The sequence below is a fragment of the Euprymna scolopes genome, chromosome 33, assembly GCF_053919585.1.
Source record: "Euprymna scolopes isolate OS-2025 chromosome 33, ASM5391958v1, whole genome shotgun sequence".
NCBI lineage: Eukaryota > Metazoa > Mollusca > Cephalopoda > Sepiida > Sepiolidae > Euprymna > Euprymna scolopes.
Genome location: NC_136514.1, coordinates 89,554,494 through 89,578,042, shown reverse-complemented (window position 1 = coordinate 89,578,042; position 23,549 = coordinate 89,554,494). Strand labels below are relative to the sequence as shown.

The 23,549-nt window shown below is 28.9% G+C and overlaps 1 protein-coding gene across 42 annotated transcripts in view; it reads left to right on the top strand.

Annotated features, from left to right (window-relative positions):
- The window catches only part of LOC145258348 (uncharacterized), a 393,885-nt gene that overhangs the window by 353,612 nt on the left and 16,724 nt on the right, over positions 1-23,549 (top strand). For all 42 annotated transcript variants that reach the window (XM_080116584.1, XM_080116585.1, XM_080116581.1 and 39 more), the window contains one exon: positions 20,012-20,194. In XM_080116584.1, the coding sequence (XP_079972710.1) occupies positions 20,012-20,194 (183 nt within the window). The remainder of the gene's footprint in view (positions 1-20,011; positions 20,195-23,549) is intronic.

Below are 23,549 nucleotides of genomic sequence, written 5' to 3'. Positions count from 1 at the left end.
GATTGCAACACCCGGTATCTTGTGAAATATTTGCTTTTAAAGATGATTTTTTGAACTTTAAGGTTTGTCTTATACGCCGAAATATACGGTAATCAAATTCCACCCAATTTACATGATTAACGATTATTTCACTACCACCTTACATTCATTAACGTTTATCCTCGAGTGGCTTTTGGGCTTTGATGAGTGGTGACTCCCAAGTAAAAAAAAAAAAAAGGGTAAAAAAAAAAAACTAGCTAAAAATAAGTTTGATGGAAAGATTCCAACCCAGGAAACAGCAATTCTTCCCTCTTTGTCAGAAACATCACTCATGGAATGTGAGGACTAAAAGAACAAAAAAGGGGATTGAGATTGATAGGATTGTGCTGAAAGTAAGCTCGAGATCCACCTTTTACTCTCCTTAATAATAGGGTGGGGGACAGCCGTCTGTAGAACACATTAGCGCAGGGCTGCTTCCCAGTTTATTATAACATCGTTATTATTAAATCTGATGTAAGCAAATTCCTGTTGAGTCATTCTCTTAGAAAAAAATCAAATTCTACCCAAGTTCCACCATTACCGATCATCAAGGTGATGCGTCACACTCTACTGACACTCATGAACCTTTATTCTTGAGTGTATAAGAGTTACGTACATCCTAAAATGGAGTTATGTTGCCACATCTGGCCAGGAGTTGCTCAGAGCACTTAACCAGCCTTGGTAGAGTTCAAAACTGACTGTGAAACCTAGTAGGTGATGCCTTTTTCTCCTTCCTGTAATCCTTTCTCACAGAAGAGACATTGCAAATGGCATGTGTTTGACTGAATTCCAATCTATATTCCCCCTTATCAACATCTCACAAAAAAAAAAAAACACTCGACTAGCTACAACCACTATATGCGATTTCATCCGCTCTCTAACTGTGCCTAAATCTAAACGCAGATTCCATGAACAAAGCTTCTTTCCCAGAACTGCCTGCTTGTGAATCACTGTTCTGCTGGCCGGCTTCCCGGTTGAATACAACATGGTAACCTTCAAGTCCAATGTAAACAAGTTCTTGTAGAACCATTCCCATAAATAATCAAATTCTACCCAAGTTACACAATTAACGATTACTACACTACCACCTTACATTCATTAACCCTTATCCTCGAATGGCCTTCCGGACTTGATAAATGGTGACTCCCAAGTAATAATAATAAAAAAAAAATTAATCTTTGGAATAAACCAAATAGTTGTATGATGAAAGTATTTTTCTATGATTTATTTTAATTTAAAATTTGCTGACTTAAAAAAAAAAAAAAACATCCTATATTATTTTTTTTATTTGTACTCACTAGAAGTTCTCACACAAATCATCATTAGAAATTACTACCTGTGATGTTCCCTGGAGTCTGAGTGACAACAAGTATTCCAGATTTCCAGTACGCTCTATCTATTTTGGTAACTTTTGCAAGTGAATTTGCGTTATTGCAACAGCCATTTACCATTGATTTTTCGCTGGCAATGATCAACGGTCTTCATTGGAATTTGGATGGCAATAAGACCTCCATCCACAGGGTCTTTTCATACTCATCCTGTGGAGGTCTGATTAGTGCTCTCTCTTCTTAGTGCTTCCATCCTTCTTGACTCTTCATAACTATTTGCTGTAGTGTCAGCCGAGACAGGTGTCTTTTTTTTTTCTTTTTTTTTTTTTTTTAAATATATTTAAGATGCCTTGTAGATTTTATATTTATTTATTTACGAAACAAAATTTAAAGATTTAATTTTGAAAGTAAATTCACCAGAATCTATTCAAGTTTCTTGATAAACAAGTCAGCCATTTTAATCTTTTGCTAATAGCAAAAATATAGAGAATAAATTATTTCATGACTCTTTGAAATTCGAAAGGAATTTGGACGCATTTAAACTGGTTTTTAAATTTGCAGCAAATCTTCATCTAATAAAAGCTTGAAAGTTTTTGGAAATTGTTTTCGTGCAATAATTTTTATAAATACAAAAGATTTAAAAAAAAAAAAAAAAAAAAAAAAATTTTTTTTTTTTTTTTTTTTTTGTGGAAATCACTCCAGACAAGGCATGAAGCCATTTGATGTAAAAAGCTTAAAAAAAAAAATTAATTGAAGGTAAAAAACTAGTCAATAATACGTATTGGATGGATAGATTTCAATCCAGAAAACAGCAATTCTCCCCCCTTTGTCAGAAACATTGCTCATGGAATGTGAGTACGAAAAGACAAAATACGGGAAGTGAGAGTTGGGAGTTATAATTTTATAACAATTTGGTTCAATTAATAATTTGATAACCAAATGATACCATGATTAAATTTAACTTTTAAAATCCTGTTTTAAAAAGAATAATGATTTGCTAATAAAAAGCAAGCAGTCTAGTTTGGAGATATATATATAGAGAGAGAAAGAGATAGATAGATAGATAGATAGATAGATAGATATAAAAAAACGCGACTCCTGGGCAGCAGCGGATAGAAACATCCAAGTTGCAGATATAATTACTTCCGTTATCTTGTTGATCTTTAATTTCATCAATCTCTTGCGAACGTTCATCTCCTCCTCCGCTTCTTCTGTGCTCTCTTTTGACAAACTGCCTACGTTCGGCGGCTGCGATGTCTGTGAGTGCTTACCTACTTGCTACTACTACTCCTCTTCTACCGCCGCCGCCGCCGCCACGCTAACTCTGCTGCCAGTTTGAATGCGTTTCAGATTCTCACTCACCTGCACATGTTCCGTGTAATTCCTGTGCACCAATGAACTAGTCGTACGCTATTTTGGCGTCTTCCTCTTCCACGTGGAAAAACGGCTTTCCAGTCACTTGCATACCAAGCTTGATGGTACTGCCACTATCCTATCGGTCAAGGGGATCTGTCCTCTGAATGGATTTACACTGGTCATCTGTCCCAATGCAATCGGATGAAGGAACACGTTCTTAGACTGATGAAGATGAACGATGCAAAATGTGATGAACTCTGCATCCGAAAAATGCAGGCGAAAATCAAAACTTGGATAAGATGTTGCATTCTCTACTTTATTCTGCTTTGCAAGTTTTCACCTTTTAGCGTTGGAATTGCCACGACTTGCGCTCAACTCTATCTGTACATGCACATCTATAAGATGGCAAAAATGATGAAACTATTTCGATTTTTTTAAATTGAAAAAAAAAAAAAGTTCAACCCCGAAAAATTCCGGAAAAAAAAAAAAAGTTCAACCCCGAAAAATTCCGGAAAAAAAAAAAAAGTTCAACCCCGAAAAATTCCGAAAAAAAAAAAAAAAAAAAAAATTTTTAAATTGGAGGGGGGGCTCCAATTTAAAAAAAATTTTTTTTTCGGAATTTTGCTCTTTCTTTTGTTCACCGGTTTTTTTTTTATTCCCATGAAAAAGGCATACTTTTAACTTCTCGACTTTATATGACTTCTTAATATAAGCAATAAGTTAAAAAAAAAAATTTTTTTTCTTTTTTTTTAATTTTCACACTATTTCTTGTATAACTTTAAAATCTACACCTATAAACTTGTTTTGGTTGTAAAATTAATTCTCATATTGGAAGACATTAGCATTGTGCATCTTTTTTTTTTTCTTTTTTTTTTTTAAATTCTCATGGAAAGACAAATCTCTCGTCTTTATGATTTATTAATATAAGCAATAAAAAAAAAAAAACGAGCAAACAAAAAACAAATTCACACTATTTTCTGTATAACTTCTGCGAAACCTACACCTATAAACTTGTTTTGATTGTAAAATTAACTATTGAAAAAACGTTGGTATTAAGAAGTTTACTTTTTATCGATTCTTAAAAGAAAACCTGTTCCCCCCCCCCTAAAATAAAGGGAACTACTGCTTCCACTCCCTATTCAACCAAAAATTACCTTTTTTCTTTATTTTTTAAATAAGAAAAATAAAAAATAAAAAAACTCGATTCTTGAAGTACATGTATTTAGTCTGCAAGGGTTGTCGCATCTAACGATGAGATTTAAGACTTAAGCGTGACGACTCAAGCGCTTAACGGATTAACCCTTTTATAAAGATTGGAACGATTACATATGAAAATGAACAAGTGACAGACCAAAATAAAAATATTTTTTAAATAACTTCTAAACTCTTGAATCAATCCAGCCTCCCTTTCTGGCCTATGGTAACCACACTCAACATCATCATCATATAAATCAGTTGGCATTGGTTTCCCTGATATTTTTCTAGTCAGAATTTTTTCTAGAAAGACATCAGGAAGCACAAAAAAATTGCCAACATTCTAAGTGAATGTGATTTTTTGTGGAACGAACTGGATTCAGTCCGTGTCGTTAACCAAAAAAAAACTTACGTGCAATAGAAAAGTGGAGAGATGGACCAATGTATAAGCAGGGACACCCAAAACTACAAAGAAACTACATTCCTGCAATTATACCGTGACAATAGGGATATCACCATAGAATATCAATGTTTGCAAAAGGTCGAGAAACATTTTGATTATTGATAATGCAACTTAATTTTAATTATTGAAAAAGACAAGTTGATTAATAAAAAATACAGTTTTTTTTTAGAAAATTATTTGCATAATCACATTAAAAAGATTTTCTGATAATATAAAAATAGAATAAAATAAAAAAATTAATATAATGATGTAATAACAATAAAAATTTAATGTATTGGTATAATATGATATAATAAAATAACAACAATATAATAAAATTATAATAAAAATAACAATAAAATAACAAGAATATAAAATTATAATAAAAATAACAAGAATATAAAATTATAATAAAAATAACAACAAAATAACAAGAACAATAATATAAAATTATAATAAAAATAACAATAAAATAAAATTATAATAAAAATAACAATAAAATAACAAGAATATAAAATTATAATAAAAATAACAACAAAATAACAAGAACAATAATATAAAATTATAATAAAAATAACAATAAAATAAAATTATAATAAAAATAACAATAAAATAACAAGAATATAAAATTATAATAAAAATAACAACAAAATAACAAGAACAATAATATAAAATTATAATAAAAATAACAATAAAATAGCAATATAATAAAATTATAATAAAAATAACAATAAAATAACAAGAATAATATAAAATTATAATAAAAATAATAAAATGACACTGTTTGCATTTATTTAAATCACTTTAAGATTATAGATCTCATCAGTCAATTCTCAAATTGTTGGCAATCAAGAAATGTCTTAAGCTTTTTTAATTTTATACTAATGAAATATTTCTATTACAATTTTATTGTATTTACATTTTATTAAAATTGTAGATCCTAAGATTTTTTTTTTTTTTTTAAATATTATAATGTTTACATTTTTGTCATATTCCCAATATCAAGTCAATTTAAAAATAAAAACTGGTAATAAGGGCAGTTCTTTAAAAAGTTACTTGTTTTAAAACTTAAATAAAAATAATTATTTGAATGATTTTTTTTAAGTCAGTGATTAACCTTAGTGACCCAAGATGGAATTAAAGGAAAGATCAACTAGTATCTTTGTATTTATTTAAAAATTTAATCCGTATTGAAGCTTATTTGAGTGTTATATTAATATATCGATTTTATAATCTGCAAATATTGACTTTATGACTTATATGTGAGAGAGGTATCCGTTTGAAAAGGTAAAAGGGATTTCCTACGGAAATCACAAGTGTGAGAGCTCAATGCAAAGCAAGGCATACCTAAGAGTTAATAGAAAAGGCAAAACACAGTCTTGTCTCATTATAAATTTATTTCAACCCTCTATGAATTTTCTCAAATGAGAGCTAATCAGGTTAGCATCTGACTTACAAAGTGAGATATTGACTTGAAAGTTGTTTCTTTTTATGGTCATTTATTTGATTCATAAAAGCAAACAAATCACTTTTGCAGCTTTTTTTTTTTTTTTTTTTTTTTGCAGTAGAACTAGAGAAAGAAACACAAAAGGTAGATGGAGAGAGAGTAAAAAAAAATTACAACAGTATTTTTTATTTATTGGAAAAAAAGGAGAAAGAAGGGAATATATATATATATATATATATATATATATATATATAATTAAAATTTAGTAATTAAAATTTTATGACATGAAATGGTTAAATTTCAAATCTATAATTTTTATTATATGCAAAACAAAGAATACATTATAATAAGTATATTTCCTTAACCTATAGGTTTTCGATGTTTACCATATCCTCAGAGGAAAAATATTAGCAAATATAATGGTTTATAACTAATTTGCTAAAAAAAAAAAAAAAATTATAAAAAATCATAATTAAAAGTTTTTAAATCATAGAATAAGGGAAATTAGATATCGGTTCAGAAGGAAAAGGATATTGAACTTCATATCCAAATTGTATGGTAAATTCTGAAGTGAAAATCTTTAGTAGCTGGGAGGTAAAGGAATTCAATGTGTATCTTGATTCTTCCAAGGCACAAGGTAACAATCCGAAGTAGGCATAATTCTTTGGTTTCTCCTTTGTAAGACCGATATTTACTGGATTTCTATACCAGAAGATTTATTGCATTACATTATTCTAAAGTGTGTGTGTGTGTGTGTGTGTGTGTGTGTGTGTGTGTGTGTATATATAAGTAAAGTCATATGCATGGATCGATCTGTTTCGACGTTGTTAATTGTCTCGTCAAAGGTTCACTAATCTATATGCATACAGGCACACACACTATGTATTTTTAGAATGAAACCATGATCTGAACTTAATATTTTTTCCTACTTTAGGAACTTTTTTTTCTTCCTAAAGATTTTTCATCCTCAAATTTGTTTCTTTTTCTGCCATACACAAAGTTTTATTTCTGTAAGCAACATGACAACTTTGTATCAAGTTAACTGAATTATATATATATATATATATATATATATATATATATATATAAGTATATATACACACACACACTATACTATACTTTTTGCCCATTAAAACCTAGCAAAAGTTATAGCCTGTTGAATAAGACTTGGTGCTTTACATGAAATTGATGTTTAAATATGATTAAATTTATGCTCATTTTCGCATTAAATGCTAATCATTATTAATCCGTATTAGTCCTCAACTGTGCATCGAACTGATACTATAATACTCATAACAAAGGTCTATACAAAATTTCAACTAGATCGGCCAAGTAGTTCTCAAAAAAAAAGTGGAAAAGAAAGATATATATATATATATATATATATATATATATATATATATATATATATATATATATATATATCACTCTTAAGAATTATTGTAGTTCTGTTTATATATATATATATATATATATATATATATATATATATATATATATATATATATAATGTGTGTGTGTGTGTAAATGTATAAAAAAGAATACGAAAAGTATAAAAGCTTATAACTTTTCTTTATTCGTTTTCAATTGGTGACGTGCAGGAATACAAAATAATATTGTGAAAAAGAATTAAAAAACTTTTTTTACAAGTACATAATTTTCGATTGACTCTTCAGTTTTCATCGGTGTAGTGAAAGCGATTAAATTCTTAAGTGATATATATATATATATATATATATATATATATATATATATATATATATATATATATATATATATCACTTAAGAATTATTGTTGCTCTATCATATATATATATATATATATATATATATATATATATATATATATATATATATATATATATATATAAATCTGGTTCTCAAAGAACGAGTGAAAAATCCATGTTGGCGCTGTTTTCGTTGGCGGCAGTCTTCAAAGTGTGACAGGTGTCAGCTGTTGCTGATATTAGCAGCCATTCTTTATCGATCTCTTCAGGCAAAACAAACAGACCTACCCTGAATGCATGGCAGCTGACGACGACAAGCCAGACTATTATTTACCGCCTTGAAACTTCGGCTTCTAAATTATTGCATGATAGATTTCTCGTTAGAAATATTCCTTCATTACAAAGATTTGCAAATATTATCTTTGCTTAAATATTTGACTAGGGGGTGATCATGCTGAGAAAATGGAGGAAAATGCAAGGGTAAATGGCTAACTTGAGTTGATAATAGTTTAAGTTTGATTTCAAAGAAGACTTTTTTTTAAAATAATCTAGATATGTTTGAATTTTAAAACGTTTTAGTTGAAGCCATCATATCCTCTGTTTATAGTGATTACCGGTTTTTAAATCTTAAAATCTTTTGAAACTATAAACAATTGATTTTGGTATTTCAAAACTTTTTGTAAACGTATGCGTTTGTATACAATGTTTAAAATTCACTGACTGCATCACACTAAATCCATGTAAATATGATTGATTTTTATTAGTAAGGTTAACCTTATTTATTAATGTTTTTTTATTGTTTTTTTTTTTTAATGCAAATTAGTGATTGCTATTAGTATATTTGTGTCAGACAGTGATAATAGGGCTATATACATAGAAAGTCAATCTCAATTTAAAAAAATATTTTGTTTATAGTTTCCCTTTTTGAAATATCAATTACTAGCGGGAGGGGGAGGGGCACTCGGTTTTGCCTGGTCGTAAAACACACTTAAATATGATATTTAAATTTGTCTAGATTTCGTATATATTATTATAGAGTCGTGATTTCAAAAGTTTTTTAAAAAAAAAAAGGTATTTGGGTGCCATCAGCTAGAATCGAAACTGAAAGCAAAACTGTAGCTTTCAAAGCTGGTGACGTTACCACTGTACCAACGTGACACGCATATGAACTGATTAAAAATAAACTAAAATGAATGTAAAAAATGCATGACGATTTTTTTTTCAATTTCGACCCTTTAAAAACATAAAAAAAAAACGGTCCATAAAAAATCCAATCATTTGAGGGCCCCCTTAGCGCCGGTGTGTGACTTTTCGTTTCTGAAGAGATAGTTTGAAAATGTGGAGACAGACAGACAGAAAAAGTGAGTTTTAGAAATTAGATTTCGTTATCCGTCAAAGTTGGCTGATAGTTTTCCTATAAATATTAATTGTATCCAACACTATAAACCATTTTTTAAAAACCTATAAGCAATTTTGTTTTCGATTATTCGAAACCTTTTTATAAATGTATACATTCATATGCAATGTTTAAAATTCATCTTCATCACATTAAATCCATAGAAATAGAATTTATTTTTATTTGTAAGATTCACATCAATTCTTGAGAAATATTTTTTTATCATGCAAATCAGTGGTTGCTACGAGTAGTCTACTTGTGTCAGACACTGACAATAGGGTTATATGCATAGAAAATCGATATCAGTAAAAGTTAAAATATTTTGTTTATATTTTCTCTAACTAAAGTATCAATTATTTTGTTATCCTTAGAAGTTGCTTAATAGTTTCACCATAAGTATTCGACTTATCCAACTTGAAAAATGTCTAAACTATACAAAAAGAAACATAAAATTTTTCAGGGCTGAAGCATTTAGCTTTTAGAATTACATTAGAGTTTATGAAATTAATTTAATTGCCTGGTAAATATTGTACGGTTGATTTTCAATTGTTAGCCCCCAAAAAACGTCTTAAATTTTTATTAGGTTTTTAATTTTATGTAACTCAAATAATCATATTTAATATGATGATATATATTTACATCTATGTATGTATTTAAATATAAAATTTGGAATTTTTTTTTCTTTTATTTAATGACTATTTGAATTTTGTAAAATTATTTTTTCTACCCAAAGAATTTCTTGGTTTTTTTTTTTTTTTAAATTCCTGAAATTGCTTCTATCTTTCATCCCAAAGTTTTTATCGAGTTCTTTAAACGGGAGCCCATTGTTTGCATCGTTAAGAATAAAAATGTTTCTATTATTATAATTTGCGGCTATTAAACATTATTATACATATTTTTTTTTTTTTTGTTATTACAATAGATATAATTTAATTGTTTGTTAAATAATATACAGTTTATTCTGAATTTTTAGCAAAAAAAATGTCCAAAGTTTTTATTAGGTTTCTAATTTTATATTAATCAAAAAATCATTCTTATCACAATGATATAATAATATTACATATGCATATTTAAATTTACAATATTATTTACATATGCATATTTAAATTTATATATATATATATATATATATATATATATATATATATATATATATATATATATATATATATATGAACAGTGATACGGGATAATGTTACAACCGCAGAAATTAAGTGGCTTTATGCCTTGTCTGGGGCGATTTCAATAAACAAAAAAAAAAAACCCTGCATTCTTTAGTGATACTTTCTCACAAATTCACTGATTTATTATCAGAAAAGTAGAAGAGAATCGTGATTAAACACTTGGGGATATATATATATATATATATATATATATCTAAAGATCCTGCATTTGAATTTTTTTTTTTTTTTTCTCAAAGAATTTTTCTTTCATTCCAAAATTTCTATTCTCATTTTCTGCCAGACTCACAATTCTATAAACAGAACCACATTCTGTTGTGATTTGCATTTGTTAAACGTTGCTATACATTCTTTGTTATTAAAAATAAACTTACAGAATCATATATATATATATATATATATATATATATATATATATATATTTTACTTTAGTCTTTCATGTTCATTGGAAAAAATCCAATTCTGAAAAAATAAAAAATAAAAAAAATAAATGAAAAACCATTTATATTGGTGTAGAATTACTTATCGTTGGAAATTTTGAAATGATAAAAAAAAAACTGTTTCCTTTTGCCAAATTTGAGTGAAGGAAACTGAAGAACAAAACAAAGTTGTGAAAGTTTAGACGTAGTTCTGCGCATTTGGAGTTACAGCAACAACATGTTTGCGATTGGAGGTAATCTTGGCCCCATGGATTTTAGGCATATTCATTACGAGCCCCTTGGAATGGTTTATGAAACGCAGAAAGAGGTAAATGTCTTTATTTATTTGTTTGTTTTTTTCTTTTTCTTTTTTTGTGTGTGTCTGCGGGGGGGGGGTAGATATCTCCATTTTTACTCTGTGGAGAAAGTTTGAAAGCCTCCTTACACTTGCAAACTTTGCATCATCAGATTTAATGTGACCTAGAGTTTATTATGAAAAAAAAAAAAAAGTAGAATGTGCTTGTCCAGAATTTTGCTTATATTAAAAAAACAAAAACACAAAATTAAAGAACAATCTGCATAATGTACATACCCATGATGGAAAAAAATATATTCCAAAAATTATATAAACACACACACACACACACACACACTTTTTTATTATGATAGATTGTTTAATGAAAAAAAAACAAAAAAACTGTAGTGTAAAATAGTTTTTAAAAATCCTATGTAAAAAAAAAAAAAAAAAATCCAGATTTAAATCTGCCAGAATGCATTTTTGTTGATTAGTAATCATGTCAGCTCTTGTTAATAGCAAAAAGAAAAAAAAAATGAATTTTTGTAGAAATTTGTAAGCATTTATACATTTGAACAAAGTTTTTCTTTGACTTGAAATTTCTTAGCAAGTTTTGATTTAATTAAAAAATTGACAATTTTACAATAATTTTATGAATAAAACATTAAAATAACATTGGCATAATAATTTAATGACCAAACGATACTGTTGTAATTAAATTTGATTTTCAAAATCTTATTTTAGAAAAAAAAAATTCATGTGATAGGGGAAAATATGGTGGAGAGAGGGGGGGGGCTTAAATAATAAAATAAAAACTCGCAGGCAATGCTAAATGAGTCGGCTTTATTAATTATGTACGACAAATTAAGGTACGACCAATGTACAACAACTGCTCCTGTTGATTCTCTATTCGTACGAGATTTAGTTCCAACAAATGAACGCAAAAGAAATGGCTCCTGTTTTTTTATTTTTTTAAATAAATTTTTCATTTCACTAAAAATCTTTCTAAAAAACTAAACAAGTTTGTTTTTTGTTTTTGTTGTTTTTTTTTGTTTTTTTTTCCACATTTGGGGGAATATCAAAAAAAACTTAAAAATTAGTCAAACATAAAATGTTCCTTATTGTAAAAAGAAAAAAAAATATTTGTCTATTTTTTTAAAATCTTAAATGTATTTTTTTTTTTTTTAATTTTTTTTTTAGTATTTGTTTTTTACTAGTAAATGTTTACCAGAAAAATGACAAGTGTGTGTGTATAACCTGTATTGCCTGAAGGTCTCTAGTTACTGGTAGCTAGATGACTGAAACATGCTCACGACTGTGTAGCAACATATTACTGTTACAAAAAAAAGTATATCCTGCTCTATTTCGGTATTGAGCACTCTTGTATTAGCTTCGTTAAACTTCATTGGTTACTTAACCTCTTGAAAACAGTAACATCAGATTTTATAATATATAAGCAACAATTTAATTCTATTAATTCTCGCTCGTCAGTCTTGGGGTGGCATTGAGGGGGACAAAGCAGAAACACTTTATTTTTTACAAAGATTTTAAGCAGAAGAAAAAAAATGGCATGTCAGTTGGTCTAAATTAAAATCGGCTCCTTCTTGTTGTTCTTGGCATAAGAATCCCAGGTTGCTCGCATGTCGTGCCTAAATATAACACAAGCAGAGAATCAGCAGGAGCAGTTGTTGTACATTCGTCGTACCTTAATTTGTCGTGCATAAATATTAAAATTCTCGAATGAATAGATACTTCCAGCCAGTCACTCGATAAAGATTTTGTTCAGGAATCTCAGTAGAAAAATAAAATTCACGCGTTTTCTTTTCTTGTATTAATTGCAAGTGCTCGTCTGAGCTTCAATCTATGCCCCCCCACTCGCCAAACTTTCACGAAAAACACTCATCTAGCCAAAATCACTATCAATAATTTCCCACACTCTTTATCTGTGCCTGAACCTAAACGTAGATTCCATGAACAACGCTTCTTTCTTAGAACTGCACGCCTGTTGAACTCTCTTCTGTTTGCAAGATTGCAATTTGATTGTCTTCAAGTCCAATGTAAACAAGTTCTTGATGAACCGTCCCCCTAAGTAATTCAATTTACAAAATTCCCACTACTTATGTTTACTACGCTATAATCACATTGACTAATATATACCCATTAACCCTTATCCTCGAGTGGCCTCCGAGCCTTGATAAGTGATAACTCCTTTGTAAAAAATAAAAAAATAAAAATAAAATTGACCAAACACGCATACTTGCGTTGCTTCTAAACTTGAAGTTGAAAAAAATAAAATTTTAAGTTCAACGTGTTTTTCATTTTTTTTTTTTTTTTTTTTTTTAAATGTTGTAAACAACAACATATTTTTAATCCGGATCGATTAGAGAAACGATTTTTCAATTAAAAAAAATTGAAAAATTATGAATATGTAAGAAAATACCATCGGAAATTTATTTCTGATTCAAGTCTCAAAAGTTTTTTTACTAACTCGACCCCATGTTATAATTTAAGGATAGTAGAAAGTGGATAATGGGTTTACTTCCGCAGTTGCGTGATTTCACTTCCCTTATTTTGTCTTTTAGTCCTCACATTCCATGCGTGATGTTTACACCGGAAAAATCCTATCCTACATCAAAGAATACAGGGTGACCCATAAAAACGGGCCCCAGCTATAATTAGGCTCTGTTTCTTACTGTTTTGTCTGAATGAAATTAAACTTTGATCATAAGTTTATTATATTCAAAACATCACATCAAAACACTAGTGTCTTTGGCCTTTTTTTCTCTGTTCCACATCATATGTTCTAGATGACCTCTTTTGTTTTTTTTGGGTCACCCTGTATAAACCCCCCCACCTCACCCCACCCTCAAAAAATACCCCTTTAATATAATACACAACAGTATAATAATATTGCTACCGAATGACTGACTTGATAAAGTGCTGTTACAACAAAATATAAATACCAAGCATCCAAACCGAAAAAAAAAAAAAAAAAAATCAAATACCAAAACTTTTCTAAAAGATGAAACTCACAATTTCAACAAATACAAAAGTAACCCGTCAATGCAATAAAACAAAAGCTATTAATTAAAAAACATATCATAAATGCTATAACAAAAATCACTTTAACTTCTCTAATATCTATACACCAATCCCTTTGGAAAAACCCCAAACAATTTTCAGCATGGAATGACCTAAAAGGTTGCATTGCTGTAAAAACAAACAAACAAACAAACCATGAGCGATGTTTCTGATAAAGGGAGAAGAATTGCTGTTTTCTGCATCAGAAACTATTCCATCTAACACTTATCGTTGACAGGTTTTTGACCTTGATATTTTTTTTCTTTTAGCTCCTTACATCAGGTGGCTTTATGCCTTGTCTGGAGCGATTTCAATAAACATTAAAAAAATGCATCCTTTAATGACAGTTTCTCACAAATTCACTGATTTATTATCAGAAAGGTAGAGGAGAATTGTGATTGGGTGCGTGTGTGTGTGTGTGTGTGTGTATATATATATATATATATATATATATATATATATATATATAGTCATCCACATACAGTACTGTTTCGCTGTTTCACAGCTCATCAGTGCAGCTAGACAAGCAACTACCTCAAGCCAGGATCGAAACATTCGGAGCTTCTAACTGTTGCGCTATACGGCTGCTATATATATATATATATATATATATATATATATATATATATATATATATATGATACATTTTTGTTTAGAATCTAGCTTTGTCAGAGTCCATCTATGAATTCTGACGAAACTAGTTGGATATTTCCTCTTCTTTTTGAGGATTTTCCCCTAGCTGAAACAATATCTAAACTCATTCTGGACTCGCAGTAATAAATTTCCTATATATATGTGTGTATATATATATATATATATATATACATATATATTATTATTATTATTATGATTAGCAGAAAGGTTGAGAATCTTAATTAAATACTTGGATATCTATGTCGATCATATAGAATTCAAGTGTTAAACCCAGGAAGAGTCTCTTGATTTTGGATTGGTGTTGCTTGATCAGACCGTCTGAAATTTTAAACTTAAATGCATCAAAAATTGATTTTATTGTTTTGTTTTTCTTTTCTCTTTGCAAAACTCAATCATGTTCTGCAAAGCCAAAAAGAACTATTTTTCTCTACAAGACAACCAAACTAAACAGTATGAATAATTATTTGAAGATTTAAATTGCTTGAAGTATTTTTGCCAAAATTATTGAACCTGAAAAAAAAGGGATGAAAATATGCTTAAAACAAAACAACCAAACCAAACATTATGAATAAATATTTGGAAATATAAAGAACCTGAACCATAAAAACTTTTTTTTTCAAAAATTACAGCATTAAGAAATAACCCAAAAAGGGTTGATATGCTGTTAAAAAAAGGGGGGGGGGTACCACTTATCGATACCTGGAGGCCACTCGAGGATAAGGATTAAATTTGAAGAAAAAAAAACAAAAAGCAAACGCAATAATTATTTGGAGTATAAACAACTTAACACATCATTTTTTTTTTTTTTTTTTTTTTTGGATTCAGCATTTAAAAAAAAAACAAAGGTTGATATGCTATTAAACGAAACAAGTTTGATTTTTGCGAGCTAATTGTGAAGCAAAACACAAAATATAATCTTGTGTAATAATTTTGATTAATACAACGATTATACACTCGAGTCGACAGCTGTTAAGTCTGCAAAGGTCATTTTTCTATAGGAAAATTGTGTTAATGTTTCTCTTTTTCGATCAAAGCTTTTATTTCTATGAATTCATTAAATTATCATGCTGTCATGACAAATATTTTGCTTTAACTGTCTCCCACGCTAACATTATTTAGACCTGGCGTGCAACTGACCTTCGCAAGCTGGAGGTGTTCAACCATCCTTATCTATGCCGTATCCTACGTGTCTGCTGTCAACAATTAATCTTTAACAACACAGACCAGGCACGCTGCAAGATACACTCCCTTCAACAATCCCTCCTTGCCAGGCGCCTTAATTCGTTCAGCTATGCGCTTTGTCAAAACCCAGGCGATCTAATTTGTGAAACCATCGACCCAGCACCACCACCAGGCTGGAAGAAGCCCCACGGTGGCCAACACAAAACCTGGCTTGGGCGGTGAAACGGGATGCTGAAATGATCCTTGGTTCATGCCTCTATGGGCTCCGCCGATGGAAACCACGAATGGCTTATGCTCATAACGGAAACAGCCTTGGACCACTGTGCCTGGTCGGTCGTTATATGAGATGCAGTGAACTTGTTGGTTGTAGTCAGCTCAACCAATCACCACCAAACGATAGTCAACACAATTACAACAGAATCCATGATGGTATACTTTCGAATTAAAGTGTGAATGTGATTAGCAGATGCAGTAGATTATATGGTATCAATGACATGTGACTATGATACATGGTCAGTCACACAATTCGAGGTTTGGTCTGTTCAGTCACAGCAATATTGATAATGCAATAAAGTTCCTATGTAACTTTACTCTTTATCTTTTTAACTTATTTTTTTTTTGCTCCTTTTAATTGGATGTGATTAGCAGATGCAGTAGGTTATATGGTATCAATGACATGTGACTATGATACATGGTCAGTCACACAATTCTGAGGCAGCATGTTCAGGGCTGCAGAACACAGTGCAAAAGGAGATCACTGGTATATCTCTAAGGAAACACCCGTGTGATTATACAGAGGTTCTAACAAGGTTTGGTCTGTTCAGCCACAGCACAGGGCGATATTTAAGTATTGCAGTGAGAAAAGAACATGAAATAATTTGTCGGCAACAGAAGCAACTTTTACATTCCAGCGAGTAGACAGCAGATCTAATCCAAGCAGATCATATATTCCAGAGGGAACAGGGTTGCAGCAGGAATATGTAGTATATATATCTGATGACACAACACTGTAGACGCTCAAGAGAATCAGAGCACCTTGCCAACTTCGGCGAACACTAGAGAGAACACTAGAGTAACAAACTGTAAAAAAGTTATTTGCAAAAAGATGACCTTTGGCAAACTGATACCAATTAAAACACATTGTCTAAAATAATGTCACCTCTTTCCATAATATTTTCTCAGACGTACACACAACAACCAGCCTCCTTTCACCTCTACTTTGTTTCTATTGTTAGTGAATTAAAAAATTAATTGCGGACTATGTGCAAATAAAATCTCTACATACTTTTGAAAAAAATTTATTTTTTAGTTCAATACATTTGATCTTATTTAATTTTTTATTAGGGTCAGTTGTTTTTGAATCACTCTATCTATCTATCTATCTATATATATATATATATATATATATATATATAGTGTTATAATTGAATAATTCCAGGAGGAAATCCGGGTATGAGAGCTCAATGTGGTAAACAGCAATAACATCAAAATATAACACGGAAATTACATAATTGTCGATGCAATAATTTATTTCAACCTTATGGTATTTTCAAGCATTTTTTCATAAATTTCATATACCTGCTCTGTTTACTCATTGAGCACTCTTTGGTAGACACATGTTGTTTCATTGGCTGTACTTCTAGGAAACTAAACTCTACTGGCTAAATATATCAAAATATAACACGGAAATTACATAATTGTCGATGCAATAATTTATTTCAACCTTATGGTATTTTCAAGCATGCTATATATATATATATATATATATATATATATATATATATATGACTGCAGGTGATTAAATGACTTATTGACTAAATAGTTTTCCAATGTATGATAAAAAATATAAAAATTAAATAGTTTTTTTTTTTTTTTAGTTTTAAAGGTTAAAAAAGCTTCCAAGACTGTATGTATGTACGTATGTATGTATGTATGTATATGAGGAAAATATATTTATTCAATTATGTTCCGCCATTTATTTATACTAATCTTTTTATTTTTTAAGCTCAATGTATGTTAATAATTATTACAGAGCAAATGACAAAAAAGCCTATATTCCACATTTCAAGATGTTGTTAAAAGATGAAAAAAAGATGGTGTAAATATCATAAAACATAATTGCAACTACTCTTCGGATGTTTTTCGGACTTATGTACATATTCTTTTCATTTTATTTTCAAGTTAATGAGTTCTTATTCTTCTGATGTGTCAAGGCCAAAATATTCAAAAATTGACATAATTATATGATTGTTTCTGTGTTACAAAAAAGCTGCTGTCGAGAATTAAACATTTTAACTTGCTAAAAAAAAAAAACGGTAAGATGAACAACATCTTGGAATTTAGAATATAGATCTTTTTGTCATTTATATATATATATATATATATATATTTCAATTCAATAGGGGTTACAAAAAGGGGAATAAGGGAAAGACCTCTTAAGGCTCTTATTGACTTGATAATGCAATAAAGTTCCTATGTAATTTTACTCTTTATCTTTTTAACTTATTTTTTGGCTCCTTTTAATTGGATAGAGAGTTTTTTTTATCCTGATATGTTCGTCTTATTGAAAATTTATTTTTCAGCTTAATTTTATTACTAATATATATAAAAATGCGAGACAACCAATGAATCCTAGCGTGGATGAAACGTGGAATATTCTGTGTAGGTTAATCACAATATATATTTTATAACTTACTATATCTATAGTATAAAGCTGAATGTCTGTCTGTGTGTGTGTGTCTGGTCACGAATAGGCTCCTATATGGTTGACTATTTTAAAAAACTGATTACATATAATGATAGAAGATGTATCGAGACACAGGAATGAGTATGTTTGATCTGGCAGAACGGTGGTTCATTAAAATTGTGGGGGTCTGCGTTCGCGCCTGGTCCACAAAGTATGGAAATAAAAAATTAAAAAATTTTAAAAAGTGTTTTTGATATAGATGTACATAAGAATACTTTGATAAGTATGTTTTAACTTAAATAGGGATGGTATAATAAAATTGCGGGGTCTGCGTTCGCGCATGGCCTCCATAGAATGGGAATAGGCACAAACTTTAATAAAGACTTTTCAAATTTATCTGCGTAAGTATACTTTGATAATTATGTTTCAGTTTGAAGAAATATGGTATAATAAAATTATTGGGTGTTCGTTTGCGCCTGACCTCCATAGAATTGAAATATGTCACAAAGTTTAACAAGGTTTTTTTTAATATAGATCCACAGAATATTGTGATAAGTGTTTCAGTGTGAACAGGTATGGTATAATAAGTTATGGGGTTTATCTATTTTATTTTTACTTTCATCATATTTTGCTTTGGTTTTGATACCCCCAAATTTACAACCCTTCCTTTTCATAACCTATCATACTTTAATAAATCAGTCCATTTTCTGTAGACTGTTTTTGAATCCAGTCAACGATGGGTACTTTTGCTAGTATATATATATATATCTATATATCTATAAAAGTGAACGTGTCTGTCTGTGTGTCTGTCTGTCTGTGTACATTTCCCTACGCAATAACTCTGTCAATTTTTAGTCTATAGACTCGAAATTTGAAATACCGGGTACTGAGATTTGGGAAAATCGATGTGACGGGTGTCAGCCAGAAATTTGGCTGTTAAGGGGTCAAATTTCAACGATTTGACCTTTAAGAACTCTACCAAACTCCTCGGACAATTTTGGGTCTAGACACTTGAAATTTTAGATATAGGTTCCTTGAACATGGATCTAATTAATAAAGTGATTTGAGCCCGAAACAATAAATTTTAAGGGGTCATAATAGGGGTCAAAGTTTTAAAAAATTGACCATTTTTTTTGTTTTTTTGCTTTTTTTGCACAGCATACACCTCCAAACACCCGAGCAACGCCGGGCACCCCTGCTAGTATATATATATATATATATATATATACACACACACACAGAGTAGAAACTTGGGATACGGTGGCCCTAGGATACAGTTTTTCTGGTTACGATGTGAAATACAGTGTTTTCCCGGTCCCCTGATTACAGTATTTGCCCCGCCTTACAGTGTTATTCATAATGTTATTTAATTATATACATGTGTATTATATACTGTATTGTATTTTGTTACTAATTTTTAATGCCATATCCCAGGGGTTCTACTGTATATATGTATATATATATATATATATATATATATATATATATATATATATATATATATATCCAAATATTTTATATATGTCTTTTTTAATTCTTTTTTTTTTTTTTTTTTTTTTTTTTTCAAACAATATAGCTAAAATGAATGTGTTGTTGTTTTTGTAGGCCCAGTTGATAGCCCAGTCTATAGGCCAGGCATTCCAGGTTGCTTACATGGAGTTCCTGAAGGCCAATGGCATTGATGACCCCGGCATCATCAAAGAAATGGACTACCAGGATGTACTAAACCAGCAGGAAATCATGGGGGAAGAACTTAACCTTTTTACGAATAAAGATTTCCATCGAGAGGTTCGTTTTTCCATTCTTATAACAAATATGCAAAGTAAAAGCAGTATCGTAGCCCCCCCTCCCATTTCATTGTGTTCGATAGTTTTCTTAACGAAGGAAGATACTTAAATCTGATTCATCCGAGTAAATAAATACAGAAATTTTTTTCTCCATCTATCATAACTATATTAATATGAAAATGATTGATTTGTATTTAATTCTATGATTGTATTAGCTTGTGTCAAATGTTATGATGTATTATAGAATATGATACATCATAACATTTTAAAAATAAAAATCAAACGCTATATATGATGCATCATAACATTTTAAAAATAAAATCAAACGCTATATAATGATACATATTTTAAAAATAAAAATCAAACGCTATATCATATGATACATCATATTTTAAAAATAAAAATCAAACGCTATATCATATGATGCATCATAACATTTTAAAAATCAAAATCAAACGCTATATCATATGATGCATCATAACATTTTAAAAATCAAAATCAAACGCTATATCATATGATGCATCATAACATTTTAAAAATCAAAATCAAACGCTATATCATATGATGCATCATAACATTTTAAAAATCAAAATCAAATGCTATATCATATGATGCATCATAACATTTTAAAAATCAAAATCAAATGCTATATCATATGATGCATCATAACATTTTAAAAATCAAAATCAAATGCTATATCATATGATGCATCATAACATTTAAAAAATCAAAATCAAATGCTATATCATATGATGCATCATAACATTTTAAAAATCAAAATCAAACGCTATATCATATGATGCATCATAACATTTTAAAAATCAAAATCAAATGCTATATCATATGATGCATCATAACATTTTAAAAATAAAAATCAAATGCTATATCATATGATGCATCATAACATTTAAAAAATAGTAATCAAATGTTATGATATATCTTAGAATATGCTACATCATAACACTTTAAAAATAGTAATCTGCAGTCAGTCTTGATTATTTTACAAAAACATTCTTTCTGTCGATAGAATTAAATCGTTAGACTTATACGGGGATACATTTTAACTCTCCCCATATCCTCTCATTATATTTGTATATTTTATTCAATTATACATAATTATTTACTTGATTTATATTCCCATTCGAAATTTTTTGTTTGCCTCGAATTTACACATACATATCCCGTTAGTGTTTTTCTCTTTTACACAATATTTTTGTTTGTATTTATCTTATTCCAATGTTTATTCCAATGTTTTATTGTTGATGAGTTTGGTAAAAATCAAAATCAAACGCTATATCATATGATGCATCATAACATTTTAAAAATCAAAATCAAACGCTATATCATATGATGCATCATAACATTTTAAAAATAAAAATCAAATGCTATATCATATGATGCATCATAACATTTAAAGAATAGTAATCAAATGTTATGATATATCTTAGAATATGCTACATCATAACATTTTAAAAATAGTAATCTGCAGTCAGTCAGATCCCTTGAGTTTTTCCATTTATTATTTTAAAAATATATGTCAGGGGTGTGAGTTCATTATAGAAGCGTTGATTTAATTTGAATAAAAAAAAAAATATGCATCAGGTACTCTTGAAAGCCAAATTACAACGTAATATTACGAAAAAAAAAAAAATTAATTGTTTGAAATTTGTAATTTAAATATATTTTGGAATCAAACTCCATCCTCAGTATTTTTTTTTCTTTCTTTTTTCCATCTCCGATAAAAAAAATCAAAAAGGAAGAAAAAGAAAAAAAGAAACAAAATGCTAACGATGGCGTTTGACTTCGAAAATTATTTAAATTATAAGTTTCAGACAAGTAAAATATTTTTTTATTTTTATAATATTGCATTGTAATTTGGCTTTCAAGCACACTTGACACATATTATCGAAAAAATCAGAACATTTTGAATCATAAGAATCAGAAACTGTTATGCATATTTTCCGATGCTCAAAATGATTTTGTTTTTATTTCTATTTGTTTAAAATTTAATTTTCCACGGATTTCATTACTGATTAAATGACAAATAATTATTGATTTTAAACTACCAGTAAAACTAAAAATCTATAGGTCACACGCATTACTGAATTTTTGCATTTGTGAAAATATACGCACATTTTACATGGGTTTTTGCTGTCGTCCAATCGTTCCTATCCCCTTAACCTTCTTCAACAAACAATTATATTTAAAAATGTAAGAATAATTTGAATCTGTAATTGTATCAGAATCAGGAAAAATTCTCTCTCTCTCTCTCTTTATATATATATATATATATATATATATTATATATATATATATAATATATATATATATAAAGAGAGAGAGAGAATTTTTTGTTATTCTATTATTATTATGCTCTTTTGCATGAGGACATTATATATATATATATAATGTCCTCATGCAAAAGAGCATAATAATAATAATAGAATAACAATAACAAAGACTTTCGCTGGTGAGGACTACTATTGACCGTAACCAGTTATACAATCCTTTTGAAATTTTCATCTCCATTTTTCTCGTTATGCACTGAATATTTGTTAATGAAACCTATATAAAATATGTTCCTTATTAAATTTTAAAGATTTTCTATTCTGAAAGAAGTTTAAAAAAAATTAATCTAAAAAAGTTATTTTAAAGTTTTTGTTAAAAAAAAAATTCATATTTTCTCATTATTCAGACCTGTATTAGAAAGAGGGGGGGGTGCAAAAAATGAGTTGTGGTGTGAGGTGAAATACAAACTGAAATGGAGAGAATATTCAGACCTGTAATAATACAAAGAGGGGGTTGCAAAAATGAGTTGTGGTGTGAGGAGAAATACAAACTGAATTAGAGAGAAAGAGAGTTTTAAAATGTAATCTTAAAAAGATAATATACAAGTTAGAAAAGCATTTCATCCAAGGCATGAAAATTGTTAAACAAAATGTTTTTACTATAGGCTTTAAAAATAAAGGTACAAGATTCAATTTGAAATTTGTTTATCTTCAAAGTGCACTTTTATAAATTTTACAAAGTAAAGTATAAAAAGTTAATTTAAATTAAATCAAAAAATTACCTTGGATTTATTTTATGTAATATACATTTTGTTACAATTTAAAAACATTATCTTTCATCTAGCAATTAATGATATAGATATAAAATTTTCAATGATTTCTTTTTAAAGTGCAACAGAATATACATTACATAAAATAAATCAAAGGTAATTTTTTGATTCAATTTAAATTAAATTTTTATACGTTACTTTGTAAACTTTATAAAAGTGCACTTTGAAGATAAATAAATTTCAAATTGAATCTTGTACCTTTATTTTTAAATGTAAAAACATTTTGTTTAACAATTTT